The 21,021-nt window shown below is 47.6% G+C and overlaps 5 protein-coding genes across 5 annotated transcripts; 2 read left to right on the plus strand and 3 right to left on the minus strand.

Moving 5' to 3' along the window:
- Positions 1-2,022: 2,022 nt before the first annotated feature.
- On the minus strand, positions 2,023-3,763 carry JR316_0005457 (uncharacterized protein; the record flags this gene model as incomplete). Its single annotated transcript, XM_047891215.1, is given in 5 exon segments — positions 2,023-2,110; positions 2,640-2,811; positions 2,871-3,510; positions 3,541-3,729; positions 3,749-3,763. The coding sequence occupies 5 exon segments, from the start codon at positions 3,761-3,763 to the stop codon at positions 2,023-2,025; spliced, it is 1,104 nt and encodes a 367-aa protein (XP_047750976.1).
- Positions 3,764-5,962: 2,199 nt separating this feature from the next.
- On the minus strand, positions 5,963-6,576 carry JR316_0005458 (uncharacterized protein; the record flags this gene model as incomplete). Its single annotated transcript, XM_047891216.1, has 2 exons — positions 5,963-6,436; positions 6,469-6,576. 2 exons carry the CDS (start codon positions 6,574-6,576, stop codon positions 5,963-5,965), a joined length of 582 nt encoding a protein of 193 aa, XP_047750977.1.
- A 1,131-nt stretch (positions 6,577-7,707) lies between these two features.
- Positions 7,708-9,316, plus strand: JR316_0005459 (uncharacterized protein; the record flags this gene model as incomplete). Its single annotated transcript, XM_047891217.1, has 2 exons — positions 7,708-8,425; positions 8,496-9,316. The coding sequence occupies 2 exons, from the start codon at positions 7,708-7,710 to the stop codon at positions 9,314-9,316; spliced, it is 1,539 nt and encodes a 512-aa protein (XP_047750978.1).
- A 1,209-nt stretch (positions 9,317-10,525) lies between these two features.
- On the plus strand, positions 10,526-11,468 carry JR316_0005460 (uncharacterized protein; the record flags this gene model as incomplete). Its single annotated transcript, XM_047891218.1, has 2 exons — positions 10,526-11,138; positions 11,191-11,468. 2 exons carry the CDS (start codon positions 10,526-10,528, stop codon positions 11,466-11,468), a joined length of 891 nt encoding a protein of 296 aa, XP_047750979.1.
- A 946-nt stretch (positions 11,469-12,414) lies between these two features.
- On the minus strand, positions 12,415-19,521 carry JR316_0005461 (Autophagy-related protein 18h; the record flags this gene model as incomplete). The annotated part of the gene is made up of 6 exons (XM_047891219.1): positions 12,415-13,690; positions 13,751-14,430; positions 14,515-16,164; positions 16,225-16,744; positions 16,804-17,652; positions 18,755-19,521. 6 exons carry the CDS (start codon positions 19,519-19,521, stop codon positions 12,415-12,417), a joined length of 5,742 nt encoding a protein of 1,913 aa, XP_047750980.1.
- Between the last annotated feature and the right edge of the window lie 1,500 nt (positions 19,522-21,021).

Below are 21,021 nucleotides of genomic sequence, written 5' to 3' on the forward strand. Positions count from 1 at the left end.
TACGAGGAACCTTCAGATATAAGTGAGGGAACAAAATATGTGTAAAAGGGAGTGTTTGCCCTATGTAAGGGATTGTGATTTGTATATGTGGGCACCAAAACTACATGTATGGTACTGAAAATTGTATCCGAGGGTGCAACCTATGAATGTATGGATACAAGATTTATATGTTCGGAAACCACCTTTCTCTATACTGGACACCAGATTATGTATATGGAATTGTGCATAATTGCGACTTCTATGTATGGAAAAAAAAGTTTATAGATTGGTATTAAATGTGCAAACGGACAGCCATAACGGACAGCCATATGACGGTGGTCATTACGTATTCCATAACCCCCATTGTTATTTCTTCCGGTCTTGAAAAAGAAGGAGAAAATCTTGCGAAATCAAATGCGACTGGGTTGTCTTTCGAACCAACCACTGTTACTGTGAGAAAATGCGACGATGATTCGTTCCCCAATATTGGACCGTATTCGAATATTGGACCGTATCCGACAGAAAGGCTAAAATTTGGCTCTTCCCCCGGAGCAAGACCTACAACCATTGAGGAATTCGAATCAATCTGATATCCATCCACGGTGCCATTCCATACTCCATCCACTGGTGACAATCCCCAAATATCAATCCAGGTGCCTAAAGTTTCCATTGGACTTGGAGATAAGGGAAACGAGCCTATTAAATCTGACCTTGGAACGTAACGGTAAAAGATGCCTGTTGGAAAGTGATATGAGCCGTGTTATTGAACGGCCTACCTGTGACTGTAAAATTGAGTAAGGAGGTATCTGTTATCCATTTTCCTTCTTCATAAACGATGCTGGGATCAGTATCATCGACGACGACGTTGTCGGGCGGAGACATTGAAGAGGGAAAATCTACACTGGAAGGGTTTCTAAAACGCAAATAAGCACCTTCACGCTTTTATTGGGGATTCTGGACTTATTCTCGTTCTTATACTGCAGCCTAATCAACTAAAGGCGACAGGTCAAATGAACCGACTGATGATGGCGACTGGGGTAGTAGCAGTCAGAATTTATAGATCTAACTTTTAAATATCAATATGGATTTGGTGGAGGCAGCAAAAAGGCCTGTAAGGGATGGGAAGTGCTGTGTATGATCCGCTAAACGCCAGGAATCAGTACAAAATACATGACACGGACGTGAAAAGTCAAAAATGTAAATTCCTTCTAAAATTCTTAGAAGTTTCACCATCAGAATCTTGACAACTTGACAGGTAATTCACTTTCTTCAGATTCCTGAGATTTGCACGAAGCTGTAGTATGAACGCTTTCAAAGTCTGGTAACCTTCTTTTTGATTAAATGCTTGATTAGATTCATAAGTTCTTTCTGTTTCTTCACCCCTTTAAGTTTCCTCTCTCTCGCCTCCTCTATGAGCAAAATCTCCACACCGGTTGTTGATCCCACCCTCCTCTTCTCTTCCTTTCTTGTATCTGGTTCATCCACAATGGATTCTACTCAAGAGCTCTGGTGCTTGATGGATCAATTCATCAAAGAGGCTCTTTTGTATGGACGCTTCTATACGGGGCCCGATGTCCTCCTGATAATGAAAATGAGCTGTCAATTTCAATCACTACTCGATTGCACCTCATGAACTTGAACATTCTTACCACATGGATAGTATGCCTAAGAGATCCGCCAGCGTCAATAATTTGAGATCGCACAACCCTTGTTCACATCCATTATTTTCTCTTCCTTCTACATCGCAGAGTGGACTTATCGCGTGAGAATTACTTTGAATTTCATGTGCTTCAAGTTGCTCTAGCATGCGTGATAGAAACCTGTATTTTTCAATTTTTAGAGGAGATGCTTGTCCTCGGTTCAGTCAAAGACGACTCTAATTGGGTACCATCGCGTTTTACATTATAATTCCAACATCTGGACGGTGGAAGTGATAGATGGCATCAACGAATCATGCATAGCGACGAGAAGTCAGGTAGTAGGTGTCTCAGCGCACTTGATATCTAATTATCTCACTAGAAGTGGTTTGGATCTCTGGTAATCTCAACTGATGGCAACTGGGTATACAAAACCCTGCGTGACAGCTGCGAGCTTGAAGTGGTCACCTCGTGCAACTTGCGTTGGGCCCAAACTGTTATTCTACATGATCTTACAGAGATATAATGGTGTTGCACAATCAAGGGGTTACCGGTCTTCAAAAATCGGACACGACGTTGGTTTTTTTTTTTTGAGGGTGATTTGCCCAACCTACCTACCTCTACCTTCCATATATAGTAGTTTTACATATTTTACATAAGCATTAGTACTATATAATGACGACCGTTCTTGTGCAGAAAATCTGGACAATTACTGATATACTGTGTCAATGTCAATTAAGATAAGGCGTGGACTCGAAATGAAATAATAGGAATCAAAGTTCCGCATAACACACTAGAGTTTGTTGTATTACTCGAGTAATCCACAGAAGCCGATACATCCTGATACGGAGATAACATACTTGAGAACAATCGTGGTTGACTCGCCAATGTTAGTAAATTAGTAAGGTTAGCTTTGGTAGCATATTAGTTCGAAACACCGATTATCAATAGACCATCACGTCTAAGCAGGAGCAGGTACCAGCTAGAGACCCATCATAGTGTATGCGAAATCCAGCCAAACACCAAGGTGCGTCGTGAGCAGATGAGCGACAAGAAAGGTCAAGATCTGCCAGTGCGGATGAGGTTTTGTGGGAGTAGAGAGGCATAAAAGAGCCCAGATCAGGATCCACGTCGATAGCAAAAAGAGAGAAGCGATCGGGCTCCATCATGTTTCTAAGACCTGGCCATGTAATCTCTGTAGATATTCACATAATCTTTTAGCGAGGCGTGTATCAGTTGTATATTGTCTATTACCTTGATCTTCGAGAGAGCCAGCCACGAGGAACTGGCATAGAGGGCGCGCTGCCGTATAATATACATCTTCCGGATTATCTGAATGCAGAAACAATTCACAAGGGAATGAATTGAGGCTTATCGAGGGACTTGACGGTGTGCTATAATTGCATAGATGCTCTTTTGGCGAAATATATGCGTGATCCTCGTCTGTAATGATCTTCATCGTATCTTTATCGGCCATTATAGGACTTGAAGGAGCAATGGTTGAATCCATGGAAAAGTAGGTGTCGTCAGAGCCGGGTATATGCGTCTCCGGTGAAGTAACTGTATGGTCATCGTCGCCCACATGGTCCTCCCCTGGCTCAGTGCAATCCAGAACGACGACCTTTGGTTCCTCCTTAATAATCGGCGCAGGAATTAGAGGAGGATTTCCAACTTCAAGCTCATAGGTATCTCTAGGAATCGAAAACTTCAACTTTTTCGCCACCTTTCGTCGTCGATACCACCAGTTATTCACGTTGACAGGGTTCAAGCCTCGAGCAAGCGCCCAAGCTTTCCGTGATTGCACAGACGGAATGCGCGGGTTCTCCGGCCATATCTTGTTCAGCTCGTCAAAATGCACCGGCATAATTGGTTTATACTGTGTGGCTAGTGGAATCTATATTGCAGTCAAACTGTAAAAGCATACGATTCTGGCAATTCTCAAAATGTTTGATACCGGTTCGAGATCAGAGTATTCCTTTCTGAACGGCTTTTCCTTCTCAGATTGGTTTAATTCAGTTGGCTCGTCGTCCATCTGAGGGCCAGGGAACGTAAATATTGCGAGCAGTATGGAAATGGACAAGAAATGGATGGAAACCGACAAAAAGAGTCGGACCTTAAAAAAGTTAAAATACGATGAAATCAGTCATGTGATCGTGTCACCATATATAGATGATAGCGCCCAACATTTTCGTCGTCTTGGTATCGACTTACTATCCATCTTGCATCTATCTGTCGTTTCTTTGAGGACCTGACATTTGGTGCGAACTTGGGTTACCAATGGATATCAATCGTGCAAAAAATATGACCTGGAAAATTGATTTTATCACCTCTGGCGCGTGCGCTGTACGAATGTACTTACTACTAAGTTACTATAGGCTGGGTGGAGGACTTCTTAAGCAATGTATGTTAAAGGTGTGTGGTGCACTAAAGTAGTCACAGGGCGTTGAGTACCAGGTTTCCTAGACCGGTATCTAATGCATGACATATTTTCATATGACTGGTGTCAATACTTTTTCTGCCAGGAAATATCCCACGTACTGGGGATAACAGTAATGTTGAACAACATACGAGCGGTTTCCATTCGTCTGCAGACCCAGCATGCAGGAAAACTCTCTGAAGCCACCCATTTACACGAAAACAGATGTCGTCGTCGATAGCAGTGGGAACATCACACGCGGACCAGATAGCATCGTCGTCGATAACACCAATCCGGTCATTGTCTACGGGAAGGGATGGCAGACTGACAACGGCACATTTTCCTCCAATCTACGTCCACGAGGATCTTTCAATAACACTCTTCATGTCGCATTCCAGCGCACTGAATTGCTGTACAACTTTACTGGTGAGACGCCAGCCATCCGTAGCCTCAACTGATTTAGAATTTTGTCAAACAGGTAGCTACGTAGAGGCATGGGTGGCAGGACCTAATTCTTTTGAGTGTTTTCTAGACGGGGTGAAGCTGATCTCCTCAAATACAAACACCTCGATCTCCCGAATATGTGCAACCACCACTCTGCCAAAACAACACACACTACAGATAACGGTCAATGGAACGGCCAAGAATCCGTTTTGGATGGACTTTATTCGATATGTGCCCACCAATTTGACAGATATAAGACCCATACGGAGCGCTTCTGTTAGAGAATATTCCCTAACTACGATGCGGCATCATGAACTTTTGTCCCAGCAATGGGACAATCAGGGCTCGTACATTGCATCGACGCTCCCCGGGGCGTCTCTGATTTTCAATTTCACTGGTGTGTGCGCCAACAATACAATATGCATACCAACACTGAGAGTACCGCCATCCCAGGCGCTTCCGTGGCTGGCTTAGGAATATACGACAACAAGTTTGCACACAACTCATCTGTAGGATCATATGCAGTCGATGGCCAGCAACCGACATATTTTTTGATCGAAAATTTATCCTCCAATGAACTATCCTCGCTAAGCAATCAAGTGCTATTCCAGACAATTCAATACCCCCCTGGTCCACATCAAATCGAAATAGTATACTACGGTAGTTCAGAGACTGCCCCACTTATTATGACGTCCTTACTGGTCCACAATCAGACGATGAACTTGGATAATAGTAGCCTCACAGATGTCACTCTGCCGGCAACACCCTCTACCTCAATACCTTTGCCAACAGCCACTACCACCACTTCTTCTGGGAAGCAAGGTATCAATAGCTCTGCACCAATCATTTCTGAATTTTGTGGAGCGTTTCTTGGTGTCCTTGGTGTTCTGGGATTGTTCATTTTGTACAACCGTCGGCGGCGACAATTACGCGAATTGGCAGTAGCAGAAAGGACAGCATCACCTTTCCCAACAATGACAGGGCAATCCGTCGTCCCGGCCTCAAAGCTCTTGAGACATCTTCGCTTTGACCCAGAGAGGTCTCAAATAACTCCTCCAGAACGTCCGAATCCACTTCGTAAAACGCGCAGGCTGGTTTCAGCGCATATTTTATCGTCGATCATGCGCACTCGACAGGCCCCTCCTGCACAGATCAATACCGACTCGGATATGAACTCTCGCATACCACGCCGCTCACCCTCTCTGCGCTTGCTCGTTCACGAGGATAGTGGTGTGAGACTTCAGCGCCCCATCGAGAACCAGATTACTGTTGTAGAAGTCCCTCCTACGTATACTCCACTGTGAAAAGTCAGCGTTGATCATTTAACTACTGTGACATTACAAAAACACTCAGAAATGAGTCAAATTATCAACCATTATATATACAACAAGAGGGCGGTCTTAAAGAGTTACCAGTCCTCTAGGAAGATTCAAATTGTATAGGGTTGCCGAAGTGCCAAAGGCTAGATTTAGTACTAGTACGTATCTTAGGAAACGTGATTCTCATCTGTAATGATCGTCATCGTATTTTTATCGGCCATTATAGGACTTGAAGGAACAATAGTCAGATCCATGGAAAAGCAGGTGTCATCAGAGCCCGGTATATGCGTCTCCGGTGAAGTCACTGTAAAGTCATCGTCGTCCATATGGTCGACCTCCCCTGGGTCCGTGTAGTCCAAAACAACGAGCTTTGGTTCCTCCTTGATAATTGGCGCAGGAACCGGAGGAGGGTTTCCAACTTCAAGTTCATACGTATCCCTAGGAATCGAAAACTTCGACTTCTTCGCCACCTTTCGTCGTCGGTACCACCAGTTGTTTACATTCACTGGGTTCAAGCCTCGAGCGAGCGCCCAGGCTTTACGTGATTGTACAGAAGGAATACGCGGGTTCTCTGGCCATATCTTATTCAACTCGTCAAAATGTACCGGAAGAATGGGCTGAAACTGCGTGGTTTGTGGAATCTATAAATTGCAGTCAAATTGTAAAAGCATACGGTTCTAGTGATTCTGAGAATGGTTGATACCGGTTCCAGATCAGAATTTTCTTGGTCAACCTGCTTTTCTTTAGCAGATGTATTGAGTTTTGTTGGCCTACAGTTCATCTAAGAGAAAGAGAAAGTCAATAAGTCAACAAGGTAAGGACGATGCAGATCAGATCACAGGAAAAAGATTAGATATTGTGAGCGAAGCGAGCAATTTTCTCCAGTCAAATCTAGTTGTGGTGGCGAAAACCTCGAACAAACAAAGCCAAATTTTACAAGTATTATATTAGACTCGTTAGCCGACGCATACATCCACCGGCCTCACCACTTATATTGAAACCCTGCGTTCAAAATCCCACCCACCCTTCAGCTAAATTAGATCTACTTCATTACACAAATTAACAGCACTGCGGCCAACAGATGACATTACATACATTATTATAACAAACTGTCACTAAATCTGCGGGCAGGTGGCACGAGTTATCTCAATTTTGCTGATTTTGGCCCTCAAATCCCCGAAACCGGACAGACCTTCTCAGGGGTACTTCCAAATATGGTAATTTATCTCCCCTGCGCACGCCAATCAGTCAACACCGTAAAATTATGGCATTTTCTCTCCATTTAAACTGAATTTGGAGTGCAAAAATATTCTTTGACTCTGGTAAACGTCCCAATAATCCGCAATTCTGGCCTCAAATCCGCCAGATCCGGACAAGCCCCTAGGGGAGCCTCCCGGGGCTTACCCCAACATTATCTTTGCCAGTTACTTTATACCAGTAATCTAGAATCATTAGGTCGGTAGAGTAGGAACCGTTGAGTATATTAGGGCCGGCAAAGCGAGTGCTACCAACACGGATGCCTGCTGCCATTTTTTTCGTCGTCTTGACATCATCGCATCATCAATCACCTGAAGATGAATACATTATTTACGTTGAATCCGTGTCATTTCTTTGACTATGGGCCACCAATGTATGATATGGTGAATATGGCAATAAGGACATTGGTACCTATCCATTCGAGCTCAATAATCTTTGATTTTCTTTTTCATGGGAGTTATACTGAACTGGGTGTTTTGTAAACGTGTGAGTTGACCAAGTTATGTTGCTTAGAGCCAGCATTGATATATCTATGCTTAACCTTGATCGAATTTCATCACGACTACTATAAGCACCATCATGATTTTCATGCGGGGCTATATGAATCCAAGGACTGGAAGCAGCAGAGACGTGCATCCAACTGTTTCCATACCTCATGAGGCTTAACATGCAGAAAGCAATTCTGAATTCAACCATTCCTACAAACGCAGATGTCGTTGTCAATTCCAAAGGAATGGTCAAACGTGGCCCAGATAGCATTATCGTTGACGACTCAAATCCAGCCATTTTATACGGGAGTGGATGGCAGACGGATTACGGCACATCTACTGCCAATGTAAATCCACAATTTCCGTTTAATAGCACACTACATGCTGCGTTCAAGAGCACGGAATTCTCATACAACTTCACCGGTGAGGCCATAGCCACTCGTCTCATGGACTGTATCATTGAACACGAACGGTGTAAAACAGGTAGTTATGTAGAGGCATGGATCGCAGGAACAAATGCATTCGACTGTTTTCTCGATGGGGTGAAGCTGGGCTCATCAAACACGACATCGTCTTCTCATGTGACGGCAGCAACAACATCGCCAACCCCGCTACTCTCCCCAATGTGCACAACCACTACAAATGCAGGACAGCACACGCTACGAATACAGGTCAACGGAACTGCTGATGATCCTTTTTGGGTAGATTTTATTCGATATGTGCCAAACAACTCGACAAACCTTGCACCCGCCCCCGTTGCCTCGCTTCGAGAATTTTCCCTGACCACAACGAGGAGTGATAAACAATTGTCAGAGCAATGGAATAATCAGGGCACGTTTATTGCCTCGATGGTTCCGGGGGCAACACTGGTTTTCAATTTTACAGGTGTGTACCCAAGTGTTTCCATGAACTATTTCAGACGCTGAGCGTACCAAATCTTACGTGATTTGATCAGGCGCTTCAGTGGCTGGTCTTGGGATTTACAACAACGACTTTGCACATAATTCTTCTGTAGGATCATACGCAGTCGATGACGATGATCCGACGTATTTCTTGATCGAGAATCTATCGACCAAGGAGCAAGACTCGTTAAGCAATCAGGTCCTCTTCCAGACACCCCAATATCGACCCAGTTCACATCAAATCAAAATAATATACTATGGGAACCCAGAGACTGCCCCACTCCTAATGACATCTCTCCTCGTCCACGATCAGATAATGAATTTGGCAACTAGAAATGTCTCAAATGCAACCGTGCCGGTGTCATCTTCCCCTACCTCGTCTGCCGGAATGCAAGGTATCGATAGCGCTGGGCCAATTATATATGGATTATGTGGAGCCTTCCTTGGTATCCTTGGTATTCTCGCATTATTGGTATTGTACAACCGCCGGCGACGACAATTACGCGATTCGACAGCAGACAGTGCAGTGTCACCTTTTCCAGCCTTGGCAGGGCCACCCTTCATCCCGCCCTCAAAGCAAATGAGACAGCTTTTCCCCGAGTCAGACCCAGTAATCCCTCAAATCAGTACGCCATCACTTCCAAATCCACTTCGTAAAACACGCGGACTGTTTTCAGCTCGAATTTCCCCGTCGATGGTGCGCTCTCGACAGGCGCCTATTGCACAAATGAACACCAATCAAAACTCTGGAGATGTACGCCACTCTCCCTCCATTCGCTTACTTGTGCATGAGGACAGCGGCGTGAGACTTGAACGCCACATCGAGAACCAGACTACCGTTGTAGAAGTCCCTCCTACGTACACTCCGCTGTGAAAAGTTTGAATATTCTGGAAATTCTTAGAAATTAATCTGATCATCAGTCTTACCTGTATAACGAGGATACCGTGAACGGATAATGATGGTAGCATCACTGCCCAAAATTAGTATCTAAGTGCGCTACAACTGGTCACACGACCGTTCCTTTAAACATCACAGAGCACATATCAATGGCATACAGTTATATATGTTTTATGTACCATTTCAATTTCTAAATGCTTTTCACCAAATCTACTTTCAGTAAAAGATGTTGATGATCACCGCATGAGACTGGACACCAGGCGATGGCTCTGCATATATATTATACCCTTCATACCCATCATACATCCCCAAACTCAACCGCCATTCTGTTTATCTGTCAAAACTATTCCTTTCTTCTTGGTGGACGATGCCCATCCTAGCATCATATATGATCATGACAAATGGACTAAGGTTCCAAACCACCAAGCCAACGGTTTCAATGGCACTGCACATAGGACTGAAAGCATAAGTGGATTTACGTACGATTACACAGGTCTGTAAGCGCCGAGCTGATGAACGTCCAATTTTAATCTTTGTATGAAATTTTGCACATTTACACAGGAAACTATCTGGAGGTTTAGGGTGTACCGTCGAAGACGAATGCATCTGCATGGACATGTTATCTGGATAACAAGCCTATCCCACCAATACACAGCACCAACAGTCGTGTATGCATCATCAAGTCATCAAACACCCGTCATAATCTTCGAGTTCTAGTGCAGGCCACCTCTTCGAAGCCGGCGTGGTTGGATTTCATTTGTTACCAGACTGATACTGTGCACAACACCAGCTCCATTCCCTTTGGTTCTCGTGAATACAACATCACATTGAAACATATTCCACATGGCTGGACAAATAACGGGTCGTTTATTTCCACGACGAAGACGGGTGCTTCCTTCAGCTTCAAATTCAACGGTGAGTGCTTCCAGATAACCTGTTTGTGAAGTTAGGAACGAAAATTGACGACCCCAATCTGACCTTACTTCCCACGGTTTACTCCGACAATGCCGAGTAGGTGGCACGTTTCCTGCAGCTGCACGTTCCTAATAATGGTGTACTAGGATCCGTAATCAGCGCCGACGATAACCTTGACATTATTTGTCTTTCACCCATATTCTCGTACTACAGACATCAATTCCTATAGGACGACACCCTCAAAGGTAGACTTGATTCAAGACAACTACCATGTCGGAGAAAGTGTGGACCGCGACAACAATACTTAGACTTCCCGAAGAAGTGGACGAATCTCTCGTAAATAAGCGTCAGGGTGAGGAAATAGCAGGGAAGAAATGCTCCGCGAGCATGTTAGAGTCTTCCAGTAACCTTGACATCAGTGGGGGAACATTTGTCGCTTCTGCAGGAGACTACGTCCATCACGAGCATAAGAATACGTTCATCGTTATGCCGCCGCAAGCTATCGAGCCGTGCAATTCCTCAGAGTCGTATATCAAAAGCCTGGAAAAAAGACTCATGGATGCTGAAGCCTTTCTTTCTCTTATCGCGGAATCTAATGCGCTAGGTATGTCAAATACACTAAAGCCAGAGGCACTGTCGTCATCATTGAACTCTCGACAAGGAAAATCGGCCCCAGACTATGGAGTCGCATATATTCAAAAATCCATTACTCAAAGTGAACTAGAGCAAAACTCAACAGTTAAAGAATCCCATCCTTTTGACACCTTTTCGCCGAAGCAATTTCTTGACGGATTGAAGACAGCATGGGAGTCATATGTCCACCCTGAAGGCGATATACATTACTCGACCAATCCCTTGCACCCGTCACACTGGGTAAATCGAGGTGGGCGATTTTTTCCATGTTTCCTATCTTTTCCAAGGAAATACTAATCAAGATCAAGATGACACCATTTGCACCTTCCCTATTCTCACCTGCGCTCAAGATGGGTTCAGCTCATTTGAAGAATCATTTGGTAATTTATCCATGGATGAGAATTTGTCCCCACCGTCATTTGGTAACAGCGACGAGGAGAATTGGAAGGCATGGCGAGATTCCTGGAGTGCGTGGCACGCGTACTGGACAGCCGTCTATGCGTCGTGGACGTCGTGGACATCATGGATACAATGGACCTGGACACCACCCACATTCATTGCTTGGAAGCCGTTTTGGTAACTTTCTTCTAAACAGAAAATCTTGGTCATACACACACGAAGTCAGGCGGTACGGAGATAAGGAGCAGGGATGTGATGTTCTCAATACGAAGGGCGAGTATTGCCCGCGCTCACTACATCCTTCACGTCGAATTGGAAGCTTCGTGGCGTGTTACGGTAACGGTCATTGCTCACGGTTTTAGTCCCATCGGCATCGATAATCTTTCTAACCAATATACCCCCGTTATTTCTCTGGCAGCTTCACCTCTGACTGGCTTTCCGAAGGCAGAAAGGGATATTGCTAGCTTTATACCCATATTCGTACTCATATTGCTCAACATTCGCTGTATCTTCAAAGCATTTTTGAAAACCCCCACGTGGAATAAACATTTATGTAGTCTGTCTACGTCAACTCATGCTTTTGTATCGTCATATATACACTAATATTTATTTCATGTTACTTTATATGTCACTTTGGGTCTAAGTTCTGATTGTCAGTATGCCTGAACCCCGGAAGGTTATCGCCTACTTTGGCTTGCTTCTCGGCGTGCTGACACCTATGAATTGGTTTTTATTGAGATCGGTATTAGACTGCATCGAATGATTTATTTTTCATTTGTGTTATTCTACGGGGCTAAGGGACAGCCTCGATTATTTGATGATTATTGTCAATAGAGATAGACCCCATGTCTTCAATAAATTTTTTATTTTCATTTTAATTATGTGACCTATGATACAAGACGGTTAATTACGAGCAGATCGAAGCCTGGCCCCTTGCCCCATTTCCCAAGCAGTAGTACTAACACTCAAAGACAAGGAAGTCAAAGAGGAGTGGATGGGCGCAAGATGAAAGTAAGAGCGGCACTTGAAGATGAATGTGGCACTAATATATACAATAGTTTCTTCAAAAGAGTGGAGTGAGGGATGAACAGAAAAAACGAAAAGAAGTTTGCCAATACAGGTGATATTCAGCCACGCCGTTTCTGCTTCGTCTTCCTATTCGCATTCTTGGTATTGTTGCTAGGCGCTGTGAAGGACGATTCCAAATCTATCAGGTTGGGCTCGATGGCAGTTGCCAATGTTTGCGGGTGGCGTGCACTGGCAGACGAAGCATCCAGCGGCTGCAACTCATCGCTTACACCCTGACTGGGACCACTAATACCACCACCACGGCTCCCAGAGACAACGCGTGTAATGGCAGCACTACCACCCCCACTTACCCCCGCCACGTTCAGACCGGAGACGAAACCGACACCTCGCCCGTCAAGCTCATAGAACCCCTCCTGCTCTTCCACAGCCATCCGATCTTGCATGTCCCACCCGCCATCCCATATCTCTTCGTCTACCGCACCAACCACGTCGCCACCATCGACATCAGACACCAGCTGCAGATGTGATTGCTGTTGCGGCTGCTGCATATATGTCGCGTTCAAAGTCGACGAAGGCGCCGAAGTCACATTCCCACTCCCCTCTCCCGCGTGTCCAACAAAGTCCTCATCTTCCTCATCAAATTCCAGCGGCACAACCTGCTGCTGTCCACCAGAATTATCCTCCCTCTCCCTCTCCTTGCGCCCAGCACCGCCAGTCTTAGCCTTCTGCAACATCTCCCGCCTGAGCCTCGCCACACCCTCGCTGACGCCATCTCCAATCCCTGCCATCTTCCGCCCAATCGGGATAGCAATCGCGTTCCTGAAAGAGCCGCCCGTCGCATGCACCCCGCCGTTCGGATACATAGGGAGTATGGGAGGGATCGCCCCCGACACAGAGTGAGAGCGGGCATGCGCATTGCTGGTAGAGGTGGTACCTGCACTGGACCCATACACATTGGGATGGTCGGGCTCGAAGAAGCGGCCTGAAATCGCAGATGCAATGGGCTCGTCAAACGACGAGGAAACGCGTTGGATGGAGTGCGAGTGCATGTGCGAATGTGAATGCGGTGGCGATGAGGGCGAGAAGTCGAGCATGTGTTCGCGGCCGACGCTACTTCCGCTTCCGCTCCCACCACTGCTGATGGCACCTGGGAGAGGAAGGCCAGACACGGGCGAGGAGGACGAGTATGCACTGATTTCGACCTGGCGGCGCACGTCAATCCTGTCCCCTGCTATATCGAACTGGTACCGCCTGATCAGCGCGTGGTAGTCTTCGCCTAGAGTATGGAATAAGAATTGGTGTGAAAGATATAGTGATCGAGGCAGAACGCGTTTGGAGTTTGAGCCTGTGGTGATTTCACCCTCCGCAAGCCAGCTACATATATTGAAAATGAAAATCAAGATCCATTAATCACAAAGAAGGGGAGAAACTCACTCTCGAGGGCTTCCTACACTAACTGGTCCCTTCACAGGTGGTACAACCGGCGTCTTGATCTCTGCCCACTCCCGATCACGTCTCGCAAACAAAGTCCATGTCGCCAATACACTCTCCTTCGCCGTGAGCTCCATCTGAGTCTCCGTACCGGCGCTACCACTACCGCTCCCACTTCCAGACCCAGAAATAGCAGCCGTGCCCAATCCGCCCTTTGTCGATGGTGAAGACGAGCTCAGCCGCCCCACTCCACCCACACCCGGTAGTGATATGCTCGTCACACCCACGCCGAGCGCATGCACCGATGCCCCTACAACGTCTCTTACGGGCTGCTTGTCAAGAGCAAGCCGTCTTAGCGACAGCACGCCGCTCGCCGGGTCGAAGAGAAGCACATCCTGGAAATTCGTGCTGCGCTTTCCACCAGATGCACTAGTTGTTGTTGACGTGCTACTCGCACTGGCATGAGCATGGCTGGTATAACCCGTTTTTGGCGAGGACGGCGAACGGCTGACGATATTCATGGGCGGTGGTGCCGCAGGAGAACGTGGCGGCGCAAGATCTGGTGCCGACAACACATCGCATGGCGAGAGGAATGTGAACGCTAGTGGTGCGCTCGCCTGTGCTTGTGCGCCCTTAGTCCCACGCAGCTTCGCGATCGCGTTTAAAGACGTCATTGGGTGCTCCTATAGAGATTGGGCGGCAAACCGTCAGCCCAAAACCGAAATTCTCCTATCTACGAAAGATATAAAGGAAAGAAGAAAACTTACAATCACATCCACATTTCTAACCCTCCCCTCCATGTGGCTTCGTAAATCGGTCTTGCCGCCGTAAGGGTTCGTCGCGAACACATGAACAGTCCTATTTCGCGTACCAACCGCAACCCACCTGCCGTCTTTCGCCCAATCCACACCCTCCACCACAGCAGACGTGCGTCCGCGATACAAGTCATAAACCTGGGAAGCACGCGGGCCTTGTGGCGGCTCCTGCAAACCAGTTTCCTCCACCAATTCTGACGATGTGTTCCTTTCTCCTAGACGCACGACGGACGGCACGGGGCGGAGCCTGAATACTTTGACACTGTGCCCGTCGCGCGTGATCACGCCCACGCTCGTCCCATCCTGCGCGAAGCAGAGACCTGCGACGGGCTGGCTACGCGATGCATTGAATTCATCAATCTTCATAGGGGTCCGGATAGGGCGCATGTCGTCGACAAGTTCGTCATTATAGACAACGCCGACGTCGTGTATATTCTTCACAGTGCTTTCCAGATCGCGTCCAAATCCATCTGCCTCGCTAGAGTTGGAGTCCAGGAGCGGTGCTAAATCCAGCACCGTCACATAATGCCCGTGTTCAACCACGCCCGTCGTATGTGGTGCGACGGCATGCGAACTGACATACGACGAGGACGAGGGAACACTTCCAACAGCGGCTGACGCGTTGGCGGAGTACCTGCGCTCACGCAAAGCTTGCGCAGCCGCAGAATCATCCACATCCTCCGCATTATCCGGTGCACTTCTGGAGATGTACCTCCCATTCCCTCCTCCACTAACACTTCCGCCCGCCCGCCCTGCACCTACAGGTGTACCCTGCCTGACTGGTACACCACCTCCCACGCCAGCGCCCACTCTGCTACGCGCAGCATCCACCGCCATACCACCCAAAAACCGCATACCACTCACCACGCTCTCGCTGACCCTCAGTGCAGCATGCCCTACCTCCGCCTGTGTGCGCGGGATACTTGCCCCAATCCCACTTATGGCACTCAGCCCGAAGGGCGCGGACGACGATGACGCGCTGGACGGTGCGTTCGAGTGTACAGACGCTGATGACGATGACGAGAGCCGGCGAGAGGCTTTACTAATACCTGAAGTGATACCGGTACCGACACTGAGAAAGGATGACGGAGAAGGGGACGAGCCGACGCCACCAACACCCCCTGGAGACATAGAGCCGGCATCTCCTCCACTAGTCCCCGTGCTGCGCCCAGGGACGGGCGATGCATACGCCAGGAGTCTTCCAGACAGCGCAAACACCGGAGAGGGGTACACTACTGGCACGGAGACTGATCCATCAGCTTGCTCAGCATTTCCACTAGGATTGACAGAAGCAGGCGTGCTACTGCGGCTCCCTGGTGCATACAGCGCGTTCGAAATGGCGTTGGCAATCGACAATGAGAGGCCCGACGAAAAGGCGCCTGTTCTGGACTTTCCGGTTGTTGCGTCTGCATGCACGCTGGGAGGTCCTCCAGCGGCGGTGCTGATACCTGCTACATCCACATTCATTTCTGAGCCATGTGGGGTAGGAGGAGGTATACGCGGGGGGCTTGTGAACGCTTCCAGGGACGTTGAGTGGATAGTGTGAAGCCTCCGGAATGTCGCGGACGAAAGAATATGTAGTGTTGGCGGGCTCTTCGTGCTCTAGACAAAGCAAAGAAAATCAACAAACTCAAAGAGAATAAAGGAGAAGTAACAACTTACAAGGACTACGAAATCCTTGCTAACATCAAAAGTACCCGCACGACTCCTAAAATCAGGAATCCCCGAGAGCGGTATATGCTTCACCACTCGATGTGTCCGAAGCGAATATACCACAAACACCACTTCCGTCACAGACTCGACTCCCGCATTACCATCCTCTTCCGCTGCCTCTGCTTCAAGTAACAAACCAAGCAACGGCCTCTCATCCTCAAACACGTCCTTGTCGCGCGTCGCAGCCTTTGCTCGCCTGCTGGTAGTGGGAAGGATAACCGCATGTGCAACGCGGATTGTAAAATCGTCTCTGCCTGACCCCATCCTACCACCGACACCATGGCCGGCAACCTTGCCCTTTACTGTACCCATCGGTTCCCTACCAAGAGCGAAAAGCGCACTCCACTGCGTTTGCGTGCCAGAAGAAGCAGAAGCATCGAATCGCAGACGCACGACCTCCCTAATCGCTTTCAGGTCATACGTATCCCATATCTGCAGGGCCGACGGATAGGCGACTACAAGGACCCGTCTAAAGATTTAAAAAAGCATTAGCGAGGAAGAAAGAAAAATAAAATAAAATAGTTATACCGATCGTTGAGCACATCCCACCTCGCCCCCACAATTCCATCGTCTCGCACACGCACCAAACCCTGGTTCTGTCCCTGACCTCTCGCCACTCCCGCACCCTTTACATTTTCAACTCCTCCTCCAACTCCCATAGAGCCTCTACCTTTCTCAACCCCTTCACCCTCTTCACCGTAACCATATCCATATCCACCATACCCATACCCATGATCAACTCCACTATCTCGTTCCATACCAACTGCTCCTCGCCCTCTCCCACCTGAAATCCCGTACTCCCCGCTCTTCAAATCTCTCCTTCCAGGTATCCTAGTTCCAATTCCAGGTTCTACACCTTGATTCATCGCTTCCGAGTATCCGCGGGTGTGTTCCATTCCGTATCCGTATCCATACCCACCTCCACCTCCACCTCCACCTCCATACGGACCTTCCTCATGTTCAACACCTAAATCGACACTTCGGTGCTTTGCGGTTGGATGTGTAGGCCTATATTCTCTGTCCTGCTGGGTATTGGGGGCATGGCCGTAGCCACCATGCCTCTCATAGTCCTCGTCATCTCCATCTCTTTCATACTCCCTCTCAAACTCCTGCTTCATCCTCGCCTCTCTCTCCCTGTCTCCACCTCCACTACTTTTGACAGAGAAACCGAAGCCTCCAGCACCGACGCCTTCCACCCTCCGTCTCGACACAGCTGGTGGTGCAGGAACTGACGACGGCGGTGCGTACGGCATGTGTCCTCGAATTGTGCGGTTAAGGGTATCAAGTATCGATGCCGGCTGTTGATTCGATGTTGAACTCGAATTCCGGCGTAGAGGCGAAGTGGATGAAACAGGGGGACTCGTAGACGCGTCGGGGCTTGACAATGAAAACGGTGCATTAGCCAATTTCGTATACAGCGTTTGGAAGTACGACATGGCAAAATATGGATAGAAGAAAGGTCAAAATAATAAAATGAAAGAAAGACCAAAAGAAATTTTAAAGAAGGAAGATTCTTCGCTTGTGAAAAGTTGGAAAAAATGGATGCAGAAGAAAGACAAAAAAACAACGGGGACGAGGAGCGAACGAAGGAGTGCGTAAATGCAAAAGCGAAAAGAAAAAATGAGGGGCAAGAAACGCCATCCTCCAAACGCACCCCAATCTTCTCTTCGTGCAACCAGATCCACACGAGGCAGAACACCGTGGCTTACACGGATATGAACATGGGAAGGATAAATGAAATAAATATTGTGAAACGGATGGTGTAGAAGTCACAGAATGGCAAACGATGAGGGGGAAAATGCATAACGAAACTAAAAGTGAATGGCGAACAAGATGAAACTGGGAGTTTCAAGTGAAATAAAGGGAAATGAATGCGGTTACATTCAACCACAGAATCCACATCACAACGTGAATGAAATGAAATCTGATTCAAAGTAGAGATGTGCTGGCAAACGCAGCGCAGCAGAAAGAAGTACGGCGCTGAGCATTGCGCACGATATGAAACAGGGTACAGCAGCGTAAACCAGGATAGAAATGATGACACCAAAAATTGATCCCAACCTCAACCAGTATATCCACTAACATCAATCCCCACCTCCGAACAACAGAAACAACCCGAACAAATGCATAGGCTTCAGTGGACCAAGCTCAATTTAGATCCGTGCGTACGCCTGAAAGGGTTATGATGACATCACCATCCGTCCGTCCACCATGATGATTACCCCAGACAAAGGCCGCATGCGTGGGGTAACAATCCAAATTCACGTTCAAAACGTGGGTGTGGATGGGATATACGCGAGGCATGGAACTCAATGCATGTTCAGACCGACAATGCGGGTGACGATGCGCCGGACAAGGGGAAGGAAAAGGGAAATAAGTAAGAAGAGCCAGTGCAGCTCAGTCGAAGGGCAAAAGGTCAAAAGAGACAAGAAGAAAGAATGCAAATTAAAGAAATCGAGAAAAAGAGAAATGAACATACCGGGCATAGGCAGATCCAGAAGACGTCTCACGGACTCCTCCTGTGTGTTGGACGTTCTGGAACTCCTCATCCCACATCACATCCTCCTGTCTGTATCTGAAAGCCTGCTCCCCGGTCACGGAGGTACGCGGTGGGATAGGCAACGGCGGCGGCGAGCCGTGCTCTTCCACCGTCGTCCTCCTGTTCGGGGTGATGTCTTGTGGTGCATAGGTATACGTCTGTGCTAGGTCCTCCGACACCTCTTCATCGGCAACAGCAGGGTAGGAAGAGGAGTTAGCTTCCTTATCAGACAGAGCAAGCATCCCAGCGCCGACTGTGACAGGCATCAGTGCGCCCGTCAAGTTGCCAGTAAAGTGCGATTGGTTGGTGTTATCGTGGTCGCGGTGCTTATCGCTATCGTGGTCGCCGTCGCTAGGGCTAACCCTCACCCTTCCACGCTCTCTGCCCCTCTCTCTTTCCGTCACACCCTCCACATTAGCATACACGCCAGTCTCAACACTAGCACGCGCATCTCCGTCAAGCTCGAAAGGCGGCAAGAGCTCGAGGTCTGCTTGTGGCACTACAGCTCCTGTGTCAGGTAACGGTGTCGGTAGCTGTGCAGGTGGCGATAGATCAGCTGTGAGTCCGCGCCGTGGCGAATCTTTGTCGTTGTCGTTGTCGTTGTCGTTATCAGTGATGGGAGGCGTTGGCTGCTGGTGTTGATGTTGATGTTGTCTGTGTTGCTGCTGGTTTCGGGCATTGCTGGCGCGCGAGGAACGAGGGGGCATGAAAAGAGAGTCCTAATATGTTTTTCAATAATGTTAGTTGTATAAAAGAAAAGGTAGGAACTGACCTAAACGAAGCGATGAAAGGGAGGCTGGATGAGTCACAAACACTGAAACAACCTCCTTTAGTGTACAACTGTGGTAGTACGCAACTAAATGCGTATATATATAAACAAGCAATATAAAAAGTAAGAAGATATGAGAGAATATGAGAGTCCTTGGTTCAAGTGCGGTGATGCTGCTGCTGTGTAGACCAAGCAGGAGCGAGTCAACACCAGCGCCGCCAGCCAGGTTATCTACTCGCGGTGGCCTATATTTGGAAATAATCACGTCACAACTAATCACATCACGCGTCACTTCCTTTGGGGAATCGGCGCGGTCGCCGCCCATTCTTCGTTTCGAGTCAATTATATGCAGGGCGGGCAATTGGCGGTCATGTTTGCGAAATGGCAGGTGTGAGGCATGGGTGCGGGGAGGTTACCTGTCATTTTTTTGTGTCACACCATCTTTTTCACAAGTTAAGTTTGGTTGCCTGGGCATGGGATTTAATGTATATCTAATAGAAAAGGTGTACATGCTATTGGTTTCTTGTGCATAAACCCGGACGATCAGAAACATACCCAAAAGTTTTCTTTTGTGACACAAAAACATGCCAATATCCTCCCGCACACGTGCCATTTGGCAACATGACTGGCAATTGCCCGCCGTGATATACAGTGCCCGCTAGTAGTAGTTAGCACACTGTCTCTGTCAAAATCAGACGAATGTCGGTCTAGACTTCTTCTGACTCACTACTACGTCTAGCACGTTCTTTTTCGAACCCTTTGCTCATCTAATCCATATCCACAACCTTTATACTATCCCACGACTAGACCTCAATAGTCCAAATTCCTATATACGTCTGGATAGTATTGACAGACAGACAGATAAGGAGTCCTTCTGATCAATCTCGGAGCCGCTCTGCCTCCCTTCTATCCTTACATGCGGGATCCACCAATAGTGAGCCAAGAGCGGATCAGGTATGATGGAAAATTGTCGCTCGTTTGTTGCATTGCTAATGAGGGAAAAGTATCCTGACTCCGAGTCCGACCAACACACTACATTTCCAATCTTTCCAACCACACAACCAGTTTAACAGCATACCCCCACAGTTCATACCCACCTATTTTCAACCATAACGCCAAAGCCAGAACACGCTTCCCAGATAAATCAACCATGCGCGACGCATCATAATCCAACAAAAATGAGTTGTTTCATATTAATAACAGTGCATGACGTTTACGTGACAGGAGGAAAATGGAAAATAGCCGGCTATAGCAATCCCGACATGAAAAAAGCGACAGAAAAGGGAGGGAGTATATCAAGAACCGCCATCAGATAGTTTCAGCCCGTCCCTATGTTATTAACAAGGTATGTGGTGCCGAACGGACGATGTCAACACCGCCTGCAGCCTCGTCGAGACGAGACGCGGCTGGTTCAACTCGTTGCACCAGAGGTTATCAT

This window comes from Psilocybe cubensis, chromosome 4, assembly GCF_017499595.1.
Source record: "Psilocybe cubensis strain MGC-MH-2018 chromosome 4, whole genome shotgun sequence".
NCBI lineage: Eukaryota > Fungi > Basidiomycota > Agaricomycetes > Agaricales > Agrocybaceae > Psilocybe > Psilocybe cubensis.